We start from the raw sequence: 24,443 nt of genomic DNA on the forward strand, positions 1-24,443 counted from the left end.
CCGATGGCAGCCACAGGACAACCCCATAAATCACCTGTGCACTACTCACATCCACCTGCGCACTAACCACATCCACCTGCGCGCTAATCATATCCATATATATAAAGAACACCAGTACATGTATGGTGCATCTAAAAATCATAAAATCAATATATTTTTTCAAACCTCAAAATCTCGTAGATACCACCGGGTTTATTCCATCCAATAAAACCCATAAATTTTCCACAATTACTTTTTAAATTATCGTCATAAATCCATCACATAAATTCCATCAATTTCAAATCCATCAATGAAATTAACAACAATTTAAAATAAATATTCCTTCAATTCCTCAAAATTCAAAATATAATTAAATCACATAAAACAATCCAAAATTTGTAAATCCATATAAATGCATTTTTATTGCTTGAAATAAACTCACAATAATTTCAACAATAAATCAAAAATGTTAAAATCATAATTTCTTTAAATATCAAATTTTCATAAAATAAATATCTATAATTTATCAAAATCAAAATATGCTTTAATGCACATGTACATTTCAATTCATTCAAATTGTGCCATCAAAATTTAATTCACATTTTATCACATAATCAACATAGAATAAAAACATTCAAATACTAGAATATTTCAAAATATAATTAATTTAACACCCGAAAATAATTTTGAAGGTGGGTAACTCACCTCGAGCACGCAATCCAACCAAGATCCTCCATAAAATCAATTCTACGACTCACACGTGCTCCTAGAACAACAATATTACATAGAATCAAATAAATTAATATTTTATTCGGGTAAATAATACCCGGTACCCAGGGGGTTTAACACAAACGATATCCAAAATTCATAAATAAAGTATCAATGGAAAGCTAAGGGGACGGGGAATACGTTACCAATCTCCGTTGGACTAAACTCGACTGGAGGTGGCTGGAAAGTGGACGGAAGCTTTCGGCTGAACTTTAACTTGTCGTGTCTCCCAAAAGGGAAGGAATTGAGCTGAATGGAGCTCAAAATCGAGCTCAGGAGGTCCAAAATAGGGGGAAAAGAGTATGAAATCGGGCTGGGTTGGCTGGAAAACAACAAAATCGTCGGAAAAACAAAATGAGCCGCCGCCGGCTTTAGCCGCCGCCGGCTTTAGCCGCCGATCTAGGCACGTCGCCGATCGGCCAGCCACCAAACTTGGCAGCTGAGCTCACCAACAGCTGGGCTTCACCAGTGGCCGGCACGTGTGGCCGTCCGGTGGCCAGAAAAGATGCAGCAAAGAGAGAGAGAGAGAGATTGACGGGAAGGAGAAATGAAGAGAGAAGGAGAAGAAGGAAAAAGAAGCCCGTGGGGTCATTTTCCCACGTGGGGGAAAAGGAAAAAAAAATAAAAAGGAAAATAAAAATATATATATAAAATAATACAGTATTAAAAAAACTTTACAGATCCATAACTTGTAAACCACATATCCGTTTCGGGCGTGCCACTAGTTTATGAACTCGTATCAACGAGTACTTCACAACCATGCATGAGTCAAAGCTCAATTTTGCACGAACAAAAAGTCAACTTCAGTACCCCTTGAACAGTTTGGACCTCAACTTGTTTTGCCCATAACTTTTAAACGGTAGCTCCATTTTCAATGTGCTACTAGTCTATGGACTCGGATCGATGCGTACTTTGTAACGATACCCCAGTCAAAGAGAAATTCCATCCGGATCAAAAAGTCAAATTTTAACCCCTCTCGGTCAACGGCGGTCAAACCCAATCAACCTTGATCAACGTGAAAAAAATTCCGATGTTGTTCGGGACGGGGTGTTACATTTTAGCTAATGAAAGCTTATTTTAAGGGATGGTGTAAGAGTTATAGTTTATAACTCAGTATGCTAAGATTCTCATCTAGTCAACATCTAGTCAGCATCCAGTCAGATTAGTTAGTTTGATTGTAACTAAATATGTACAGGCCAGCTTAATCTGTTAGATCTCAACAGTCTTAGTTTGTTAAAGACAAGACTGCGTGTGCTAGAAGCTATTAAAAGAAACAGCAGCTATGGCTCACATGTATAGATCCAAGAGCCTAATCCTTCTTCGTAATCAATTCTGACAAAATAAAAAAGAATCTCTCTCTGCCTTTCTTTTTCTCCATAAACTTTCTTCTTCCGCAAATAGTTTTTCTTCATGATTAATGGGATCACTTTGCTTATCATCCACCACTATCCATCAATATTTATGAGGTGTCATACAATTCATTGTCAGGGGAAATCTCACCTTTGATTTGAAATCTCAGTTCATTGTGCCCTTTTTTTGTATTTCTGGCAACCACTTGGAGGGTAAGGTCCCTTCATGTTTAGGAAGTGCCAGTCCTTTTCTGTATGTGTTGAGAACACATGAACAAGTTTCATGGACTCATTCCTGGGTACGTGGACAAATAATAACAGGTTTAAGGTGATGGACTTAAGTGAAAACCAATTTCAAGATCCGTTACCAAGATCATTGGCAAATTGTAAAATGCTAGAGGTTCTTCATATCATCTGTAATAAGATTAAATATACTTTTTTCCATTTTGGTTGGGAAATCTTCCTGAATTGTAGGCTCTTTTTTATACGTTTCAGTAGTTTCCATGCTGCAGAGGTGGTTGATTGACAAACTATCTCTATCCCATCTCAACACACGACAAGCTGTGATTAGTCTTCCTTGTCCATGCTCAGTATTTTTTATGATATCGCTAAAAAATGCAAAGCCAAGGAAGCAGCTGCTGTATGGCTATATATCCATTTCAATATCCGGATTGGCAAATATGTCATGGTTGCAGGAGTCTATACATCGCATATAGGCTTTAAAGATATCATGAAATAACCGTCAAGGAGAAGTAGGGAACTAAAAGATTGAATGGAACGATACATAGACAAGTAAATACCTTATGAATTTCATCGAGTAGGAGTAATATCCATACAAGTTGTTTGCCTGAAAATTTCCATGCACAAGTCATTTCATGCATTATGTCATCAATAAAGGCAGAATGTAAACCAACCAAAAGCAGTTAACAAGAGATGTTCCTATAGATACCTGCAGTGGGCAATTGGATACCTCAAATATAGTAAACTTTCCACAATCAAAAGGTACCAGAAAACACAGAAGCAGGGTATTAAAACAAATTATAAAAATAAAAATAAAAAATTAAAGGTGCACAAATACCATGTCAAAATTAACCTGCAATTTGTTATTGCTCCATCTGTGTCATCAAACATACATGAGAGGGCCGACTCAATAATTTAATACTTATAGCACCAGGTTCGTCTCAATTTTCTTAAAGCATAATATAGCAATGAAATAAATGTAAAAATGGAGACTGATAAATGATTTGAACAACTAATACCAAATAGAATGAACTGTTTATGAACTACCAATTGGAATCTATCCAATCAACTTAACTATATGTATAAAAACTATTTATTTATACAATGTATTATTCAACTAAAGAAATTCCTTGCACTGAAAAACGGAGTGGGAGTTAAGCTTCTGGGGTTGGACAACGATAGGCTTCCTAGACTACCTCAGCTTCGCAGGACTAGAAGCATAATTCGAATTTCCTCGGGGCTTGGGGAGAAGGGAGGGATAGATGGAGCCGTTGGAGCCAGTGAATTTGAATTTGGTGAGGAGAAGAGAGAGATAGACGCAGTCATTGATATATAGCTTTTCTTTTATTGCATCTCAAACAATGGATAAAAACAAAATACCTTTTTTTCACATTAAAAAATTAAAAAAGAAAAAAGACTATGCAAGTAAAATTTCCATTCATCTTCCAAGATTTTTTGAATAACCAGAAATAAATAAATAAATTCTATTTCAATTTCTCTTGTATGAGTTGCGAATTTTTTACTTTAATTTCAAATGCTACACCCTTTTATATGATTTCATTGCATCTCAACCAATATTAAGCAAAATCAATTAAAAAAAAAAAAAGAAAAAACAACCAAACAAACAAGCAAAAAAAACCCTCACACTAGGTAAAATGCATTATGTTGCTCACAGAAGGCATTTAGTAATTGACTCTTAAATTCTAATTATTGCTTAAATATTAAACATCAAATTAAATACCAAAAGTTACATGTATATTTAGGGTTTATATCTCAATATGGTTATATATTAAACTTCTTTTTTTTTTTTTAAGCAATATTATCCTGAAGATATAATATTGAAAAATGAACAAGTTGAGTTATAGATGTTCAGAAAAAAACAGAGACAATTTGAAGATATAATTTTGAAAAATGAACAAGGTGAGTTATAGATGTTCAGAAAAAAAACAGAGACAATTTGAATTAGTCTCTACATTACTGTTTTTAATGAATACAACTAGTGATGATTATTAAAAGAGTGTGGACCAAAGCAAATTATAGAAGTGAAGAAACAATTGGATTTTTAAACAACCAATTTCAATCCATATATTCTCCATCAACTTTCCCTAACTTTTTTTCCATCAAAGATAAGCATATACCACTAACAAAATTAAAAAAATAACACCCTCACAATTCTTAAAATGCATTATTTTGGGTATGTAGAACTCTTAAATTCCAATTGTTGCTTGAAAATCATTAAACTACAAATTAATCACGAAACCACATATATATTGTTGATGCAGAAATAAAATAAAAAGGTTGTCAGAAATTAGAAGAGAAAATTTGGATGCCAAAAGCAACAAGTTGCTTTTGACGCACCTTAATTGAGATACATTTTGATGCATTTATAAATTAGGCATGTCTTTTCCTTGAGGGACAAGTGAACAGATTCCCAATCCTAATAGGATTGATCATAAAACCAAATAAGGAAAATAGGGTTTAAGGAAAAAATCCTAATCTAAAATGGTGTCGTTTTTGCCGCCTCGAAAACATTTTGATTATTTGTCGGACACATTTAGGTGGGCAATGTGTGAGATCCCACATCAATTAGAAAGGGGAACGAAGCATACCTTAAAAGAGAGTGTAGATATCTTTCCCTTGTGACTCGTTTTGACAAAACCGTGCGAGCTGGGTCCAAAGCGGACAATATCACATGCGGGTAGACTGGGCTATTACAGATGGTATCAGAGCCAGTACCCAGACCGGTGTGCCAGCGAGGACGCTGGACCCCAAGGGAGGAGGATTATGAGATCCCACATCGGTTGGAAAGGGGAACGAAGCATGCCTTAAAAGAGGGTGTGAATACCTTTCCCTTGCGACGTATTTTGACAAAACCGTACGAGCTGGACCCAAAGCGGATAATATCGCATACGGGTGAACTGGGCTGTTACACAATGGGTCAAAAATCCCCTTAGTGGGAGCTAATCTTGTACTACTGAGAAAGGTGTTGTTTAGGACTCATTGGAATAACTCAAATTACTTAAAGGGGTGTATTCAATTTAAAATTTGAAGGATTTTAAAAGTATTTAGAAGTTTAGATGTATTCGATTTAGATTTTAAAAGAATCCATACAAGTCAAATGACATTCAATTTAGATTTTAATGGATTTTAAAAAAAGTCTATTAAAATCTAGGTGTATTCAATTAGAATTTTATATAATTCTTTTAAAATCTAATGGTATTTAAAAAGTCATTGATTTTAAAAAAATTTTAAAAATGATAGATTTTAATGGATTTCAAAGAATTTTAATATTGAAATTGTGAAAAAAGATTATCAATATGAAATCCAGCATTAATCCTAAAGATTTCAATAGATTCTTATAAACTCTTTATGAAATCCATGGAATTTCATAACAATCCATCAAATCTTTTAAAACCTATAATTTATTTTTAAATTCATTAAACTTTAAATTGAATACACCCCCCTTAGTTATTGGGATTTGACACTTATGCCCTGAACCAGGGCTCGCTCAGCTCATCCAAAAAGAGTTGTGATTCTGGTTGGATTCTTCACAAATTTGTCTTCATTTCATCCTTAGTGCATTAAATGATGGATGACATATCTTAAGTCATTTTTTGTTTATAGAATAAACATAGAAATAGAATGTCCATTTTATAGATTTCATTTTTTCTATAATTAGTAAATTTTAAATTTGACAATAATTATTTTATAGGAATAGATATGTGTTCATTTGAAGTAATAACAATTCCTTTTTAAAACCTCAGAATTTCTATTTCTATATCTTAATATAGATAAATTTTGAAATATTTTTTATCATATTTAGATGTACATTGATTATCACATATTAAAAATATATAAATAAATATAATTTTTAATTTTTAATTAATTTTTACCAAATTTGAATATTTTTGAAAAAAGAAAATATTTATAAAGACTAAACTTTGATTTTAAGTTAATATTTTTACCAAATATATAATTAAGAATTATCAATCATTTTTCTAATTTTTATTCCTATGAATAATTATTTATATTTTTAAAAAAATAATTATTCTGTATACCAAATATAACTTTACTGTTTTCTTACTAGTCCGTTAGGAGAGATGCTAGCTGGCTTCAAGAGCAAAATTGACACGCGGGTTAATTCTACCTCCACATATACTTTGGGTTTGTGTATCGATATGTTTATGTATTTAACTTGTTCCCTTCGAAGCAATATTATTTTGAAAATATAGTAGTTTTATTACGATATTTAGAACAGTACTAATAGTGATCATGAAAAGAGTGTGAACAATTAATACAAATCAACTTTTAAACCAATTTCAATCAAGTCTGCCCTATATTAACTTTCTTTCATGAATAATTGTTCTTTGACATTAAAATAATAAATAAAAAATAGAGGATATATACTCTAAAAGTCTAGTCTATGTTTTAGGTAGTCTCACCGAAGTTGTTTTTCGCTTAATCAAGTAGCAAATGATGCTTGTGTGTAAAATAGTTTGTATTTTTTTTGTTTTTGAGAAAATAGTTTGTTGAAACTGAAAGTTTAGACTATATAATATATATATATATATATATGTATGTATATTTTGTATTAGCTTATTCTCATAAGTACATGCTAGTACCAGCTTCTTGTAATGTTCGAGAAAATATTTTATAGACTAGTACTCCAGGTTAATTTGCTTTAATTTATTTATGTGGTATTTGGGGCAACAAAGTCAATTTATCTCATAACGTATAGAAGTTTCCCCTTTTTTTTTTTTTTTTTTAATTGGGACTAGTAGAGACAATGATATGAGAAAATATGTTGTTATATATTATTTGTTGAAAACTTCATATAACTTAAATATGTATAAATGAATCTTTAAATAAAAAATTTTGTACAATAATTTGGTAAATAAATATTATTATATAATTTACTGTATAGTTATCTTTAGCATTTCTTTTCTTTTTTTCTTTTTTTCTTTTTCTTTTTTCAAATTTGATTGAAGAATAGCTATTATTATTTGGACAATTAAAAGCTGAAGATATTAACCTTTGAGGTGCAAATTAAATTAGAAAAAATATAAAGAAATTAAGACTATGAAATAGGTATGCATTGACCGAAAAGAAATAAAAGCAGGGAAGGGAACCAACGTGAAGAAAATGTTATCTCTAAAAATGTAGTCATGATCTAGACTGATCAGGATAGATAGATGGGAATTGAGTGAGTCATTGTGGAAGAGAGACAAGTTGGCTTTTCTCTTTTAATTTGTTTTCTTTATCACTTGACAATATTGTTTTCCATTGAGAATAGTAGAAATATCAAATTGTTTAATTACCAAATAATATGAGAAACAATGTTTATTATATATTATTTGTTGAAAAACTTAGCTTAAATATCAATATGTAAATATTTAAAAGAAAAAATTTGGTAAAGAAATATTATCATATAAATTATCGTATAATTTAATAAACAATTTAATATCTTCAGTAATTTTTTTTTTTTTATTTCTATTGACCTGGGAATATCAATGTCTATTTGGACAATTAAATGCTGAAAATATTAACATTTGACGTGCAAATTAAATTAAATTTAAAAAAAAAGGGAAAAAAAAAAAAAAAAAAACAAGAGGACTATGAGAGAGATATGCATTGACCGAAAATGAACAAAGGCAGGGAAGGAAACCAACGTGAAGAAAAAGTTGTCCTGATCGGGACTAGAGGCACGACCTTTCTCTTCTGTTCTCATTTATTGCTTGACAATATCGTAGCTTGTCGGTGCAAGCATCTAGCTATTGTTAGTAAACAGTAGTAACATGTTTTTTTTTCTTTTAATTTTATTTTTATTTTTATTTTTATTTTTTGAGTAGTAACACATATATAGGATAATAGGATAGTCAGTTTCTTTATTTTTCATTGGAAAAATTATAAATATACTGTCCAATTTTTATCCGAAATTTTAATTTGCTTTAATTATTTTTTTTTAAAGTATATAGGTTGTTCACTGAACCATATCATAATATCAAAGTGGTCATATATATATATACACACCTTGTTATAATTTAACAAAATTAATTAACAAATTAATTAATATAATAATTAGGTTGTCTGTAAAAATATTTTAATGTTTATGAGTCAACAGACTTATTAATATTCATGTGATAAAAATTGCTTAAACTGATTTTTGAATAAGAGGTGGGCAATATAAGCTAATAATCTTATGGAATAGTATTCTTCTTGGTCCAATTCATTTGCCTTGTTGATCAAATTTGAATTATTAAATTAGAAAAAATTGAAAAAAGACTATGACAGATATATGCATTAATGACCAAAAAAGAAATGAAGGCAGGGAAGGGAACCAACGTGAAGAAAAAGTTATCTCTAATCATGATCAGGACTCAGAACAGGTAGATGGGGCATTAAGCGGATGGTTGTGGATGAGAGACATTGCTTTTCTTCTTTTGTTGTCTTCATTACTTGACAATGTCGGAGCCTGTAGGTGCATGCTTGTAGCTACAGTTTTTTTTTTTTTATCTGTTCTTCATTTTTTTTTTTTTTCCCTCGGTAGTAACTATGATAGTTTTTGACTTTTTTTCATTAGAAAAATTATAAATTAACTCTTCAAAGTTTCACCCAAACAAATTATTATAATTAGGTTGTCTATAAAAGTATTTTTAATATTTATGAGTCCACAGGGCTTATTGATATTCACTCTATATATATTGCTTAAATTGATCGTGGACTCATGAGTTGTGGGCAATATAAACTAATCTTATGGAATAGTACTAGATCTTCTTGATCGAATTCATTTGCCTTATTGATCCGTTGTCAACGACAATAGTACTGCATTTTGTGTATAGCTACAATTCTTTTCCATCAAATGATTCATAAGTATTTTGTTCAAAATAGAATTTCATTTTGTATACATAGTAAAGAACCTTTTTTTTTTATTTAAAAAAAAAAAAAAAAAAAAAAAAACACATATGTACACCGAAGCGGTAAGACATGTGCAATTCTTTTAAAATCCATTTAATATTTTTTATAAAATTTGTTTAGTACTTCAACAGTTCTTATTTTGTTTTTAAAAAAAAATCTTCTTTTTTCATTTCCAAAACTTTTTTTTCCCATTTTTCATTAATGGTATACATTTTAAATAGTATTCTATAATTTTGTAATTTTTAAAAGATTTTTATTTTTTTCAAAAAAAATATTTTTTCAGCTATATAAGTTTTTATAGAAGATTTCAAGATGCTACATTTTTAACAATTTACTTTAAGTAGTTTCTATTATTAAAATAAAGGAAAGAACGAATTTTGAACATTGAATTGATCAGTGCCATATTTCGTTAGATAATAAAAAGCTTAGGTATGAAGGTTAGATGTCATGTCCAAACATAACTTGCTCTTGTAAAATTATATTTGTATATATAGAAAAATTACCCTGTAAAGAACAGGGAGTATTTTCTAATTTTAGTCTCTTGAATCTATTATTATTAAAAACTATACACTATATATAAGGAAATGTCAAATAAAATTTGTATAAAAATCCATTGTATTAATCTGTTACAAGATTCGTATATGTTGGAATTTAATAATAACCAGAGTAGAAAAATTAATCAAAACAGATATTTTGAGGTTTGATGATAGCATGTGAAAGAAATTAAACGATCGGTGGAAAAATTACAAAAGCGACCCTTATAGCGTGAAAGAATTAAACAATCGATGGAAGAATTACAAAAGCGACCCATATAGTGTGCTTTCTTAATTAATGCTCACATGCAAAAAAGAAAATATATGCAAGACTATTGAATAAATGAAAACTTTTGCCCAAAAAAAAACAAAAAGTAAATGAATCAACACTTGAAAAAAGATTTGTTTCTGTTGCTCATTTGTTAACTACTTTGCAGATCTCATCCAATAAGCTGGAAGGTCAGATTCCCAGCTCATTTTATCAGCTTAAGAATCTTGAAACTCTTTCCTTGTCTCGTAATCTGCTAAGTGGTATGGTGGATCTGGACATGTTTTTTTTGCTCAAAAATTTATCATATCTTTCTTTGTCGGACAACAATTTATTGGTCATCTCAGGTTCCACCAGTTCAAACACAAACACAACCATTGCACAGTTGAAGGCTCTAGAGTTGGAATCTTGCAACCTGACAAAGTTTTCTAAATCCCTCCGAAACCAAACCAAATTGTCTGTAATGATTTTGAAAAAGAAAGTAATGAAGAAAAAAGGAAGCAATGAAGTGAAGAAAATTCTTCTTCACTCTTTCTTGACTTAACAAGATGTTCAACCAAGTCTTTATACAAAAGGTCAATCTTTGTAAAAGGAAAGAAACAAAGCAACGGTATAAAATAATAAAGGGAGCTATAAACATGCAGTCCCGTGAAAGGTGTTTCCAGAATATATATTGCCATATGTAACCTTAACAGCTAGCTAGAATGGTTGACTTCCTCTGTTTCCTTTTTGTTGCTGTCATGATTGATGGTTGATTGGATATATGCTTCATTAGTCTGCACTTCGACTATCAAACAACTATATTCAAGGATTAATACCCATATGGGTATTAAATATGAGTATAGAAACTGAGTGTAGATTAGAACTTAATGATAATTTCCTTACTGGTTTTGATCAATCTGCAGTGCTTTTCAACCCACATTCTAAGTTACAAAGCATATACCTTTATAATAACAAGCTGAAAGGATTTCTCCCAATTCCACCACCATCCATCTTGGAGTATGACGTGTCAAACAATGCATTGGAAGGTGAAATTTCACCTTTATTTTGCAATCTGACTTCACTTGCTACTTTTTATCTGTCTGACAACAATTTAAGTGGCAAGCTCCCTCCATGTTTAGTAAACTGGAATTCTATTTTTTATCTGAAATTAGAAAGGAACTGCTTTGGCGGACCCATTCCGGATATATGGACAAATGGATGCCACATACGGGCGATGATGTTGAGTGACAACCTGTTTGAAGGTGAATTACCAAGATCATTAGCAAACTGTACATGGCTTGATACTCTTGATGTGGGTAACAATCAGATCAAAGATACGTTTCCATTTTGGATGGCAACTCTTCCTGACTTGAACGTTCTAGTTTTACAATTCAACAAATTCAGTGGTGTTATAAAGGATCCTGATCACCAAAATAAAACAGCAATATTCCCGAAGTTGCACATTGTTGACCTCTCTCACAACTCTTTCTCTGGACCTCTACCTCATGGCTACATCCAGATATGGGATGCCATGAAAGTTTTTGTAGAGGATGATAGTAATTATTATGTTAAAATTACAATAACTAATAAAGGCACAGCCAGAGAATATTGGGAGATCCAAAATTCATTGAATTTGTTGGATCTTTCAAACAACAGGTTTGAAGGAGACATTCCAGAGTTGATAGGAATTCTAAAAGGTCTTTCTTCGCTCTACCTTTCCAACAATCTTCTCACAGGTCACATCCCATCATCTTTGGGGAACTTTCTAAACTAGAAGTTTTGGACCTTGCACATAACAAGCTATCAGGAGAGATTCCTCAACAGCTTACACAGCTCAATTTCCTTGGAACTTTCAATGTGGCACAAAATAACCTGGTAGGGCCTATACCACATGGCAAACAATTTGACACATTTCTGAATAGCTCGTATGAAGGAAACGCAGGTTTGTGTGGGAAGCCATTGTCAAAGGAATGTGGGAACTTGAAGGACTCACCACCTCCATCTTCAATAGTTGAAGAAGAAGAAGAGAAAGGGCCTGCATTGGAATTTGGTTGGAAACCAGTAGTGATACAGTATATTTGTGGGTTAGTCATTGGGATTGCGGTTGGCCATTTTGTAATTGATTGGAAATATCATTGGTTTTCTCAAACATTTAGAATTAGGCTGCTAAAGTAAAGAGTAAACTAACACCTCTGCATAAATTGGTGTTTTTGCTCTTTTTGGCAATATTAATAATAAATAAGTTATCTTTATATTTTATATATAATGATTAAGTTGCTGTTGGAGCATTCCGATGATACATACTTGTTGCAAAATTCTAGATCTTGAAGATTATTTTTTTGTACAATTTTACTGGTCATATCCATTCCTATTGGTAACTTCACCAAATTAACTAGCTTGGTCCTCTCACAGAATGACTTGCAGGGTACAATTCTAGCTCATTATTTCAGCTTTAAGAATCTCCATATCTTTATCTAGATGGGAATAACCTAAGTGGGATATTGCAGCTAGATATTTTTCTTAATCGTACAAGTTTATCAAAACTTAACTTAGCATCTAACAATTTCTCAGTCATCTCAGATACCCATTCAATCAATACTACTTTTCCGCAGTTTGGATCTCTAGTTCTTGATGCTTGCAGATTAAGCAAGTTCCCTGAATTCCTGCAAAACCAAAGCAAATTGTTCTAAGTCTATAACAAAACTTTGTTCAAAGCAAAACACCTGGATGGTTTTAAAATATAAGCACAGAAACTTTGAAGCTTTGATACCATGGTGACAATTCTCTAACCAGTTATGGTCCATATTATTTCTTTGTTGTCCACCCACTGTCCAAAATTGAAGTCTTATATCTTCATGGTAACAGGCTCAAAGTGTCACTTCCAATTCCACCACCATCCATCGATATTTATGAGATTTCATATAATTCACTGTTAGAGGAAATCTCACTTTTTATTTTCAATCTCATTTCACAGTACTCTCTTGGTATTTCTGGCAACAACTTGAGCGGAAAGCTCCTTCATGTTTAGGAAGGTAAGTCATTTTCTATCTGTGTTGAGAATAGATGGGAACAAGTTTTGTGGACTCATTCCTAGTACATGGACAAATAATAACAGCTTTAGGATGACGGACTTGAGTGAAAATCAATTTCAAGGTCAGTTACCAACATCATTGGCAAACTGTAAAATGCCATAGGTTCTTGATATCAGCAATAATCAGATTAAAGATACTTTTCCATTTTGGTTTGAAAATCTTTCTGATTTGGAGGCTCTTTTTAGAAGTTTCAATATCTTCCATGGTGCTATAAACAATCATAGAAACAAAACTTCATTCCCCAAGTTGCAGATCATTGACCTCTCTCACAATAATTTCTCTGGACATCTGCCTCAAGGATACCTCCAACAATTGATTGCCATGAAAGTTTTGGCATCACAAATGAAATGAATTATTTGCATAGAAATTTTCAGGCAAGCAGCTGGTATGGATATTAATACTCCTACTCGATAACCATCATCAATAAAAGCAGAGTAGACTATGGAAAGCTTCCAAATTTCTTCAAGTTGATGGATTTCTCCAGCAATAGGCTTGAAGGAGAGATTCTAGAGTCAATAGGAAATCTAAAGGGGATTAATTTGCTCAACCTTGCCAATAACATTCTCTCCACTGGAATCCCATCTGTCTTTGAAAACATTGGATCTTTCTCATAACTGGTTATCAGGAGAAATTTCCTCACATCTTACAGAGCTTAATTTTCAGTGTGGCACATAATAATCTCAGGGGGAACTATATACCATATGGGAAACAATTTGGCACATTTCCAAACAGTTCTTTTGAAGGAAACATAGGATTGTGTGGGAATCCATTGTCAAATAAGTATGGAAATATGAAGGAGAACTTACTGGCTGATATTCCTACTTCAACAGATGAAGCTGCAGGGGTATAGATGTGGGTTAGTAATTAGGTCTGTGATTGGTTATTTTGTAATTGAGAGGTGATATGATTGGTTTGATAAAGACATTAAGAATTAGGCAGCATTAGTGTAAGAGTAAGTAAGTTGTTTTCTCAGCAGAATTAGTATAAATAAAAGAAAATTTGACTTTATAATTTGTATAATGCAATGTTCGGTGCTTTTGGTGCAACATTTCTCTTTGACTTTCTATTCTTGAACTTTTTATTATGCATGATCTGTCTTTCCATATTGGTGTATATATATATATATATATATATATAGAAAATAGCATATACTCAAGCTGAAGAAGTACTTCACCAAAATGATATACAATTATGTTTCAGTTGTAGCCAAAAAGGTTCTGTCTTAGAATTATTACACCTTTTGAAACTGTTATTGTATGGTTTAATTTCTGTATGGATATTGAGGGTTAAGCTCTTTGTATGGCTAAAATATCATAATTATTTATTACATCATTTTATTATTGAAATTTGACCCAACAAAATTAATTACTCTAATAACATTGAAGAATATAAAGAAAGCCAATATAAAAAGAATGTAATCTACATTTTTAAGGAAATTTGAGACAAAGTTGATAGCACAAGCGAAAGATCATTAGTAGAAGTACTCGGAGTTGACAAGCAGCGACCATTAAATATGGTTATTTTAAATCTTAATTTTTTACCCTAGAATTTCTGAATAATTTAAGCCCTTTTAATCAAAGGAATTGAATAATAAACAAAATAAAATTTATACATATAAAGAACATCAAGAAGACTGCAAATTTAAATAAAAGGCTCACATGCATGCTCACATAGGACAGAGATGGAGACTTCATCAACAAAGTCAACAAAATATTAAAGGTCTATTTAACAAGATTTTAAAAAGTAGTTTTCACAAATACCAATCAAACACATGTTTTTAGGACTTTCCAAACAAAATTTCTATTTCTCTACGCCGAGAAAAAGAAATGCAGCATTCTAGAAAACTTCAAATTGATGCTAACTGAATGCATATTAATAGAAGGAAATGTCCCCTTAAACCCAACTATCTTTAACCAGTTGCCAAATGGCAAACTTTCTAGGCCCCATAACCATTACCAGAGTGCAGCAGTTTCGACAGGGCTCTATTTTCTTTCTATAAATTTATCTACTCATATGAATCAAATTGTCTTGCTAACACAGAGAGGCAGATATATACATAAATATTCTTATTTAGATGTAATTTTCATCATTTTGTAACCCCATCTTCATTGTAATGCTTTTGTTCCTCTCATCTTTTTATTCTAAACATACTTTTTCTCTTATACAATCCAGGACCAAGTGCCATGGGGATGAGAGATCTGCATTGTTAAAATTTAAGCTAAACCCTGTCATTTACAAGTGTGATTCTAGTGATGCTTTTTCACATACTAAGCTCACGTCCGAGAAAACTGAAGGTCACAACACCAGCAATGACTGTTGCTCGTGGAATGGCATGGTTTGCAATGAGGACACTGGTCATGTTGTTGGGCCTGACGTCAATAGCGGCTACCTTTATGGTCATATAAACTCCAACACCAGTCTTTTTCAGCCTTTTTCATCTTCAAAGGCTTAACCTTACCAACAATGACTTCAACTACTCCTCAATCCCATCCCGGTTTGTCCACCTTTCATGGCTAACATATCTCTACCTCTCCAATTCACAATTTTTTGGTCAACTTCCATCAGAAATTTCACAACGCTCCAAGCTATCTTCCCATGATTTGTCTCTTAATATTGATTCAGATTCAATTGAAAATTTGTGGAGACTAAATGGTTCAAATTTCAGAAGCCTAATCCAAATCTTAAGCAGCATCAAACATCTTTCTTTTTGTGATGTTGACCTAGCATTTACGGTTCCTGACTTCATTTTAAATCTAACTTCTTTAACAACTTTGGGTCTCCATGATTGTGAATTGTATGGTGAATTTCCAACTCAAATATTTCATCTACCAAATTTACAGTTTCTTAATATGTTGAGCAACAAATATCTCACAAGCTGACTTGCCTGTATTTTACTTGAGCAACATCCTCAAATTTTTTAAGCTGGCTAGTTCAAGTTTCTCTGGTGTACTACCTGCTTCACTTGGTAACCTCACATAGCTTATTGAACTGGACCTTTCACTTAAATATTTTACAGGGCAAATCCATTCCTCAATTAGTAACCTCAACCTATTAACTAGTTTGGACCTCTCATTTAGTAACTTGAAGATTCCAATTCCAAGCTCATTTTCTCAGCTGAATAGTCTCAAATTTCTTAACCTGAAGATGAATATTTTAAATGGGATAATGGAGATGGATATGTTACTTATGCTCACAAATTTATCAATACTTGATTCATCATACAACAATTTTTTGCTCTCCACCAGAACCAGTTCAAACTCTACCTTTCCATATTTTCACCTTCTATCACAGGATTCTTGCAATTTAATCAAGTTCCCCTGGATTCCTGAAAACCAAAGCAAAATTTTTTGCTAAATCCATCAAACAACTTTATTCAAGGCCTAATATCAAGATGGATATTTAATGCAAGCATGGAATCTTTGTCATTTCTGTAACTTAGTAACAATTCTCTTACAGGCTTTGATCAATTTCTAGCTATCCTCCCAGGGTTCAAAATTATTCATCTAGATCTTGAATATAACAAGATGAAAGGGTCACTCTCAATCCCACCGCCATCCATCAATTATTACAAGGTCTCGAACAACGTAATGATAGGAGAAATTTCACCTTTGATTTGCAACCTGAGTTCGTTGTTCGTCCTCGACCTTTCTACCAATCATTTGAGTGGAAATCTGCCTTATGTCAAGGAAACTTCACTGGTTATTTGTCCATCCTGCAACTAAAAGGAAAAAACTTTCAAGAACCCATTCCACATACATGGACAAATGGATACCACTTAAAGATGGCAAACTTGAGTGAAAACCAGTTTGAAGATTATTGGCAAACTGTACAATGCTTGAAGTTCTTGACATAGAAAACAATCAGATTGAAGACGCTTCTCCATCTTTGTTGGGAAGACTCCCCCAGTTGAAGATCCTCAATGTTCGTTTTAATAGATTCTATAGATGATCCTTAAACCAGAACTCCATTCCCCAAGTTACAGATAGTTGACCTCTCCTACACCTATTTCAGAGGACATCTGCCTTCTGGATACTTCCAACAATGGAAGGCCATGACAAATTCTAATAACACAAAGGAGTTGACATATTTGGAGAGGTTTTTGCAGGATTTGTAGAGAGACAGGTGGAGTACATATTTCAAATATCCAATGACAGTAACAAAGAAACGCAGAGTCATAGACTATGAAAGGATCCAAAATATACTGAGGTTGATGGATTTTTTCAGCAATACGTTTGAAGGGGAGACTCCAGACATGATAGGAAATCTAAATAAATCTAAAGGGGCTTAATTTGTTCTACTTTTCCAATAACATTCTCTGAGGTAGAATTCCATCATCTTTGGCAAACCTATCAAGCTTAGAAACATTGGGTCTTTCTCATAACAAGTTGTCAGGAGAAATTCCTCCATAGCTTACATAGCTCAATTTTCTTGGATCTTTTCAATGTGGCACATAATAACCTCACAGGGTCTATAACACATGGCAAACAATTTGACACATTTCCAAACAGCTCTTTTGAAGTAAATGTAGGATTGTGTGGGAACCCATTGTCAAGAAATGTGGAAATTCCCAAGACTCACCAGCTCAACCTTCAATATTTGAAGAGAAGAAAAGCATGGGATCTCCATTTGAATTTGATCGGAAAGTGGTAGTTATAGGGTATATGTGTGGGCTAGTCGTTGGAATTGTTGTTGGCTACATTTGGAATTAGGCCATAAGACTAAATACGAATGACCAGAAAAAAATTGATATTTCTTCCATCTCAGCAAAGAAAAAAAAAAATTATGTAGTTGAGTTTATAGCTTCTGGAAAAATTGTGGTTTTTTTTTTTTTGTTTTTTTTCGAACAACTTAAATTTGTTGAAAGTTGTAGAATAGACATGTCAAAGTTTTCCACCAAAAGGTTTTGACTGTGTGCTGTAATAACTTGTATGAGAAGAAGCTTGCTTTTCCTTCCAAAAGTACCCAGTAAAACAGGGAATTCCCACCAGCAAATTATGCCTCATTATATATAATATGTGAAAATGTAGGAGAGGTCAAGAAGACCCAAAAGAAAAGATACAACCATTTATAGCTAAATTCTCCAAAACAATAAGACCATCAGATTCCATGATGGTTCGCTTGTAGCTAAGAGAGCAGTTAGGGAATTTTATGTCACCCATTTGCATTGATTTACAACTCTGGCTGTAATTTCATTATTGCCTTTTTTCCTGAAGTCTTTTTCTGTTTACCTTCTACCGACTTGTTTGTTTTGTTTTGTTTTGTTTAGATCATGATATTGTTTCCAAGTTTTTAGCATCATGTGCTTGGGCTAATAGTACCTTCTACAAGACTTTGATTAAAACAAATCCTTAGTTTATTTCCCTTGACTTTCCTCACCCCCACGAGCATTTAAATATCATCTTAATAAACAGCAAGTTAGAAACCCAATACTAAAAAATTTATTTATCAGATCAGATCTATGTGCCCCAAAAAAAAATATTTATTAAAAAATGATAATAGAAAAGAAAAAACCTCATGGTAAAATTGATCTATAAGTTTAATCTAAAAAGAAGCTGACAATGATGCTAAATCATGCATTCTAATTCAATGAAACTGAAAAAATCTTAGTAGAGAAAGAGAGAAAGAGAGATAGAGAAGGAATAAATTTATAAATTTCAATACATCATCATAAATATGGGCCATGGAGTTTTTGGTTTTTGTATGTTTTTTATTGAAATGGGTATGAAAAAACACACTGATATGCATGTTGACTCAATTTGTATGTGGCACATACTTTACAAACAACAAAATTACAAAAATAGTCGTTGAATGGAGTGCATGGAAAATGTGAAAATTTTCTCGTGCACTTCACGGGTTTCTTCTTGTAATTTTGCAAATTATCAAAATTCTTATTTTTTTTCACAGAAAAAGAAAAAGAAATAGAAAAAAAAATGGTGCTTTTTTTTTATTTTTCTCAAATGAGTCCAACAAACCAGTCCAACACAATACAAAACAAGTATCCATAACAGTCTATATATATATATATATATATATATATAGATATACGGGGGGAAGGTGGGGTAGGCTTTATATATCTAATGTCAATTTCAAAGGCTGTATTTTAATGCTATTTTACTCTATGCTTTCTGTCTAAAAGGGACTGGGGGGTTTCCTTTGTGTGCCAAATTCCAAACCCCTATAAGACAATCAAATAGGGGTTCTGCCCCTCATCATCATCATCATGTAAAAGGTCTTCTTTTGCTTTGGTTGCTACCCAAATACGCATTATTCTTTCAACACACCAAAACGCAACCCCAGCTGGAGGCCTGTTGTAGCTTATACGTGACTCTCCTTTCCATCTCTAGCTGCCTAAGAGAAAAAAGAAAAATAACAATTTTGCAAATTCCTATAAGTCCGGTATTAGATTTTTCTCTTTTTAGCTTTGTTCGCCTATATATAGCATTCACGAGCAAAATTAACTACTTGTTGTTTCTTTTTTACTACAAGCTTGCTAGATTCCTTCTCTTTCTTTCAAGCAAAGAAAAGCCAGGAATCAAGCAATAACTTTAAATTGATAATTAATTTGGTTGTTAAATTAAAGTTGAAACTAAGACCTTTCATTTTAATTGTTTCAATTTCTTTTCTTCTTTTTTTTTTTAATTTGGACAATTAGTATTGCATTATGATCAATGTTTTTTAAAAATTTATAAAACAAACATTTTAAAATTTCGATCCTTAAAACGATGATAATGGACATACTGTGAATCTCGTTATAGGAATATATAACCATTATAAGAATTGCTGCAAATATTGATTAGCCTAGCCAGTGAGAGAAAGCTGGTAGCATTGTTCAGAGGCTAGAAAGACTCTATAATATTAGTGCGGTGTGTAACAAAAGAGCCAGGACCTACTTAGGAACCTACCCTCTAAGCCATGGTCCACCACAAATACGTACACACACAGAGAGAGTAGAGTTGCGGACCATATCCATCTGTCTCTCTATATGTGCATGGAATGGATGGCTAAGCCCAACACAGTAGCTAGCCAGTAACTTTTACTATTACTATATTACTTGTTCGATCTTCTCACTTCAAAGTTAGTGATTTTTTTTTTTTTTTCTTTGTTTCACAACGGCCTCAAAGCAAAAAGTTCTTTGAAATATGCAAAACAACAATACAAACAACACCATTAAAAACAACAAACAATAAATCTGCTTAACCCCCACCAAAAAAAAAAAAAACCAATGTTTATAAAAAAAGCAAACAAAAAGTAAAAGAAGAAAGCAAAGCATTGGTTCCTGTTATTTGCTGTTTGGATCTTTTCTCTTGGATTTTACTCTCCTCATTTTGATACCCCAACCCAACAACAAAAATAACTTTCTTTCTCAACCTCTTTTTTTATAATCAAAAATTTTCTCTCTTACCAAACAAAAAAACAAAATAACAAAATTATATATATTCATTTAGTCAAATTCTCTAAAACCCCACTTCACCATTTCCTACATAAACCCTGAAACGTATAACTCTCACCCATATATACCCAATAGCCCTCTCTCTCTCTCTCTCTCTCTCTCTCTCTCTCTCTCGCTAACTTTCTTTCTCCGCTTCTCAAAAACCATGCCGCAGCAAAACAGAGCAGAAGATCAAAAAGAAAAAAGGCCCAGATTCTGCATCAACGACCACATTGACATCCTCATAGAAATCCTTAAACGCCTCGACGGACCGTCACTCGGAGCCGCAGCGTGTGTCTGCCGGCTCTGGTGCGCCATAACCAGAAACGACTCGCTCTGGGAGCACCTCTGCTTCCGCCACGTGTCGTCTCCACCTCCTTCGTCCGTCCGGCCGGTGGTGGTGGCGCTGGGAGGTTACAAAAGGCTCTACATGGTCTGCGTCCGGCAGGTGCTGAGTCGACTTGGCCACTCGGACCTGGTCAGGCGGGTTTGGACTGGAGACGAGGTTCAGCTCTCGCTCTCTCTGTTCTGCGTTGATTACTATGAGAGGCTCGGAAGTGGAAGTGGAAGGCTTGGTGGTGGTGATGCGTCCGCATCGTCTCTCATGTTCCTCTGCAAGCCCGTGAACGTCTGATTTGTTTACTTGTTTTTAATTTTGACTTTGACTGAAACAAAACGAAGAAGGATTTGATAGCGGTTTGTAGCAATGGTTGCTGTGGGTACTAGTTTAGTCTATTATATTTATACATCAAATATTCTAAAAAAAAAGTAAAAATAAATCAAAAAATTATTTTTTTAATTTTTTTATTTGATTTTTTTGAGGGAAAAAAAAAAAAAAAAAAGGTAAGCATGCATGGGTTTCGTTTGTAATATTTTATTGAGAAATTGTACTATTACTTTATTTATTTTCCTCTTTATATAATTAATGAGTGAAAAGAATAGAGATAGAAAGAAAGAGAGCCATCTATTATTACTTTGTTAATTTTGGATGTAGGATTTGGGAAGGAAATGGAACCAAGCATATCTTAGCTGGCTATAACTAGGGAGTGATGGTGAAGGCTCATAGTACCAAAATTCAGTGAATTCTCTTTTCCTTTTGTTTTCTCATGAAAATCTTTGTCTCAGCTACCATAGCCTAAAAGAACCACTTTTTCATCTTTATTTTTTTTTATACCAATAAATGTCATTGTTTGTCATATTCAACACATATTCCAAAGTGATTATTTTTTTTTTTTTTAGTTGCTTTTATTCATTTATTTATTTATTTACTTACTTATTTGTGATGGGTTTGAATCTAATTGTTTTGGAACTATAATTTTCTATTCTTTTTTATATATAGGTGGAATGTCAGTTTTATAGTTATTAGGAGTATTTAATGGAAGATTTTAATATTCAATGAACATTTATATCAATATCTATCATTATTATGTTTGACAAGTGCCACTCCGACACCATTTAGGTGGATTCAAAAATCTTGGTCTTGAACTTTTTTTTTTTTTTTAACTCCTTATAAATGTCTTGGTCTTGAACTTAATTAAGCCCTAATGACAAACATTATATGGAATACCCAACTGGGCCACAAATAAGAGACCCAATTAATCATAATGTAGGTCATTTATGTATAGAGAGAGAGAGTTTAAATATGACAGGGTTTGTTTGGTTGTTTTGTTATGTGTGGTGTGAATTTAGATATGGGCTTCTCAAAGTGTTTGATTGGGACTGGATAAACCTGATCAACTGGGTGGTCCAACAAAATACCTGATCATTAAGTCATTATGTTACATGCCCATCCCTTGCAAGTTTCCAACCAGTCTCTTTTCAGTACAAGTTTTATTGGTTCCCTTGCTATTACCCTCTCTTTTTTTTTCTTTTTTTTTTTATTTTAAATCATTCATTCTCAAATCATTTAAAAAAAAAAAAAAAAGCACATAAATTAATCCTTTTAGAAGATAAGTTTATTAGTTTCTTTTACTTGTGTTTTAATAAATCTACTATTTTTTTTTCATATAATAATCGGATATTCAAATTTTTACAAGTTGAAGTTGAATATATGTAACCAGTCTTTCTAATTATAAACGTTTCACATGAAAGTTTTGATATAGTTACCTTTTAGAGAGTAACACTGCAAAGAGAACGTTTAATTACCAATCTATTTTGAATTCCTTGTTTAAGGGGAAAAAAAAAATCACAAGAGACAGCTCAATGAGAGAACGTTTATATTTTTTATGTTTATTATCATTCCTTTGAAACTTTACCAAAAAAATTCCTATTGAAAACTCAGCAATATGCAACTGAAAATTATAAAATGAATAATAATCATAATAATAAAAGTAATAATAAATAAAAGGGAAAATTTCATTATACCCCCCGAGTTTGTCCTAATTATAGTTACATTCTACATTTTTGAAAATTTATCATTTAGATCGTATTTGTCAATTTTTAATCATTAATTTTAACAATGAAATATCATAATTATATTTTAAACAATATTATTCAATTATAAAATATTAATTTTTAATCTTTCTTTGGTTTTTAATTATAAAAATTAATTGAAAAAACTGAAAAATTAATCTATTATGATGTATATAGAAAAGTAAATGAAAGTTAATGAAGATTTTGTAACAACATGAAATCTAAGTGTATTTATGACAAAATAAATTTAAAGGATAAATATCACTATATCACTTTTTTAATTTACTATTTATTGATTATTACATCCTATTATGAAAAATATTAATACAGCCTTTTTACATTTTGCTTTTATTTCAATATAACATCACTTTTTAAAATTCTTACTGATAGAGTTAAAATTTAATCTTATTTACTCTTCTTTTGACTGTTTTTTTCTTTTTTCTTTTTTATTTCTAAAAACGTTAAAAAAATACAAAACAAAACCAAAAAAAAAAAATAATAATAAAACACACACAAAACTTATATACATATTTATCTTAAATATTACTTAATCTTTAAAATATTGATACTAAATTCCCCCTTCTCAGTTTATCTAAAAATATAACAAGTTATATATAATAATCGTATGATTGTTTAAAATACAACTTTAAAAATTAACTTTATCAACATTTAATAAATTTAAAACTATCTTTTTTTAAAAACAAAGTTAATTATGAATTTAATTATATTATTTTTATTTATTAATTTTCATTATTGTTTAATTTTTTAAGAATGAGTAAAAAAATATAATTAAATGAAAGGTAATTATGATAAATTTTAACTTTATTATTAAGAGTTTTAAAAAATAATAATATATTAAAATGAAATTGAAATATGAAAAGGTATAGTGATATTTTTTATAATAAAATGTAGTATGGAATAAAGGAGTCTTTAATATTTATCAAGTTTTAAAAAAAATTGTCCTAAATTAAAAAAAAAAAAAAATATATATATATATATATATATATATATTGTATTTGGACACAAGGCCCAGATAGGTAAAACATTATTTACATCATAAACACATGTACTCGAATTGAACAATTCTTTATGACCACAAAATACTGATAAAAAGTAGAAAGCAAGATTTGTATGTACAAGTACAGATTATGACAGCTAGTTCTATACGATAAACAAATACATTAGGTGTGTAATTTAGAAGACATGGGATTCTAATATCTCATAATCTAAAATGGATCTTATAAAAGAGGGAGAACCCAACACAAAAAAAAATGGACACAACAATTTTCTTACCTAATATATATGTTAAAAATATAAATATTTTCATAGGAGTCCAATTGAGGAATGTTGTTTCTTGTTGTTAGCTTGTATTCCATGCAATAAAAAGCTAAAAGGAAAAAGAAAAAATTTTTGCCATTTACCTTAAAAATGAATTTCTTACCTAATAATAGCTAATGAATAATTAATTAATTAATT

The 24,443-nt window shown here is 31.6% G+C and overlaps 2 protein-coding genes across 2 annotated transcripts; both read left to right on the plus strand.

Moving 5' to 3' along the window:
• Window positions 1-8,620: 8,620 nt before the first annotated feature.
• Window positions 8,621-15,578, plus strand: LOC132803546 (receptor-like protein Cf-9 homolog). Its single transcript, XM_060816757.1, has 7 exons — window positions 8,621-8,722; window positions 10,222-10,315; window positions 10,958-11,080; window positions 11,207-11,690; window positions 11,771-12,137; window positions 13,752-13,970; window positions 15,366-15,578. Exons 1-7 carry the CDS (start codon window positions 8,621-8,623, stop codon window positions 15,576-15,578), a joined length of 1,602 nt encoding a protein of 533 aa, XP_060672740.1.
• Window positions 15,579-20,325: 4,747 nt separating this feature from the next.
• LOC107432193 (F-box protein SNE) lies at window positions 20,326-21,460 on the plus strand. Its single transcript, XM_016043272.4, has one exon. It carries the CDS (start codon window positions 20,722-20,724, stop codon window positions 21,187-21,189), a length of 468 nt encoding a protein of 155 aa, XP_015898758.1. The 5' UTR covers window positions 20,326-20,721; the 3' UTR covers window positions 21,190-21,460.
• Window positions 21,461-24,443: the final 2,983 nt, after the last annotated feature.

The sequence above is a fragment of the Ziziphus jujuba genome, chromosome 4, assembly GCF_031755915.1.
Source record: "Ziziphus jujuba cultivar Dongzao chromosome 4, ASM3175591v1".
Lineage (NCBI taxonomy): Eukaryota > Viridiplantae > Streptophyta > Magnoliopsida > Rosales > Rhamnaceae > Ziziphus > Ziziphus jujuba.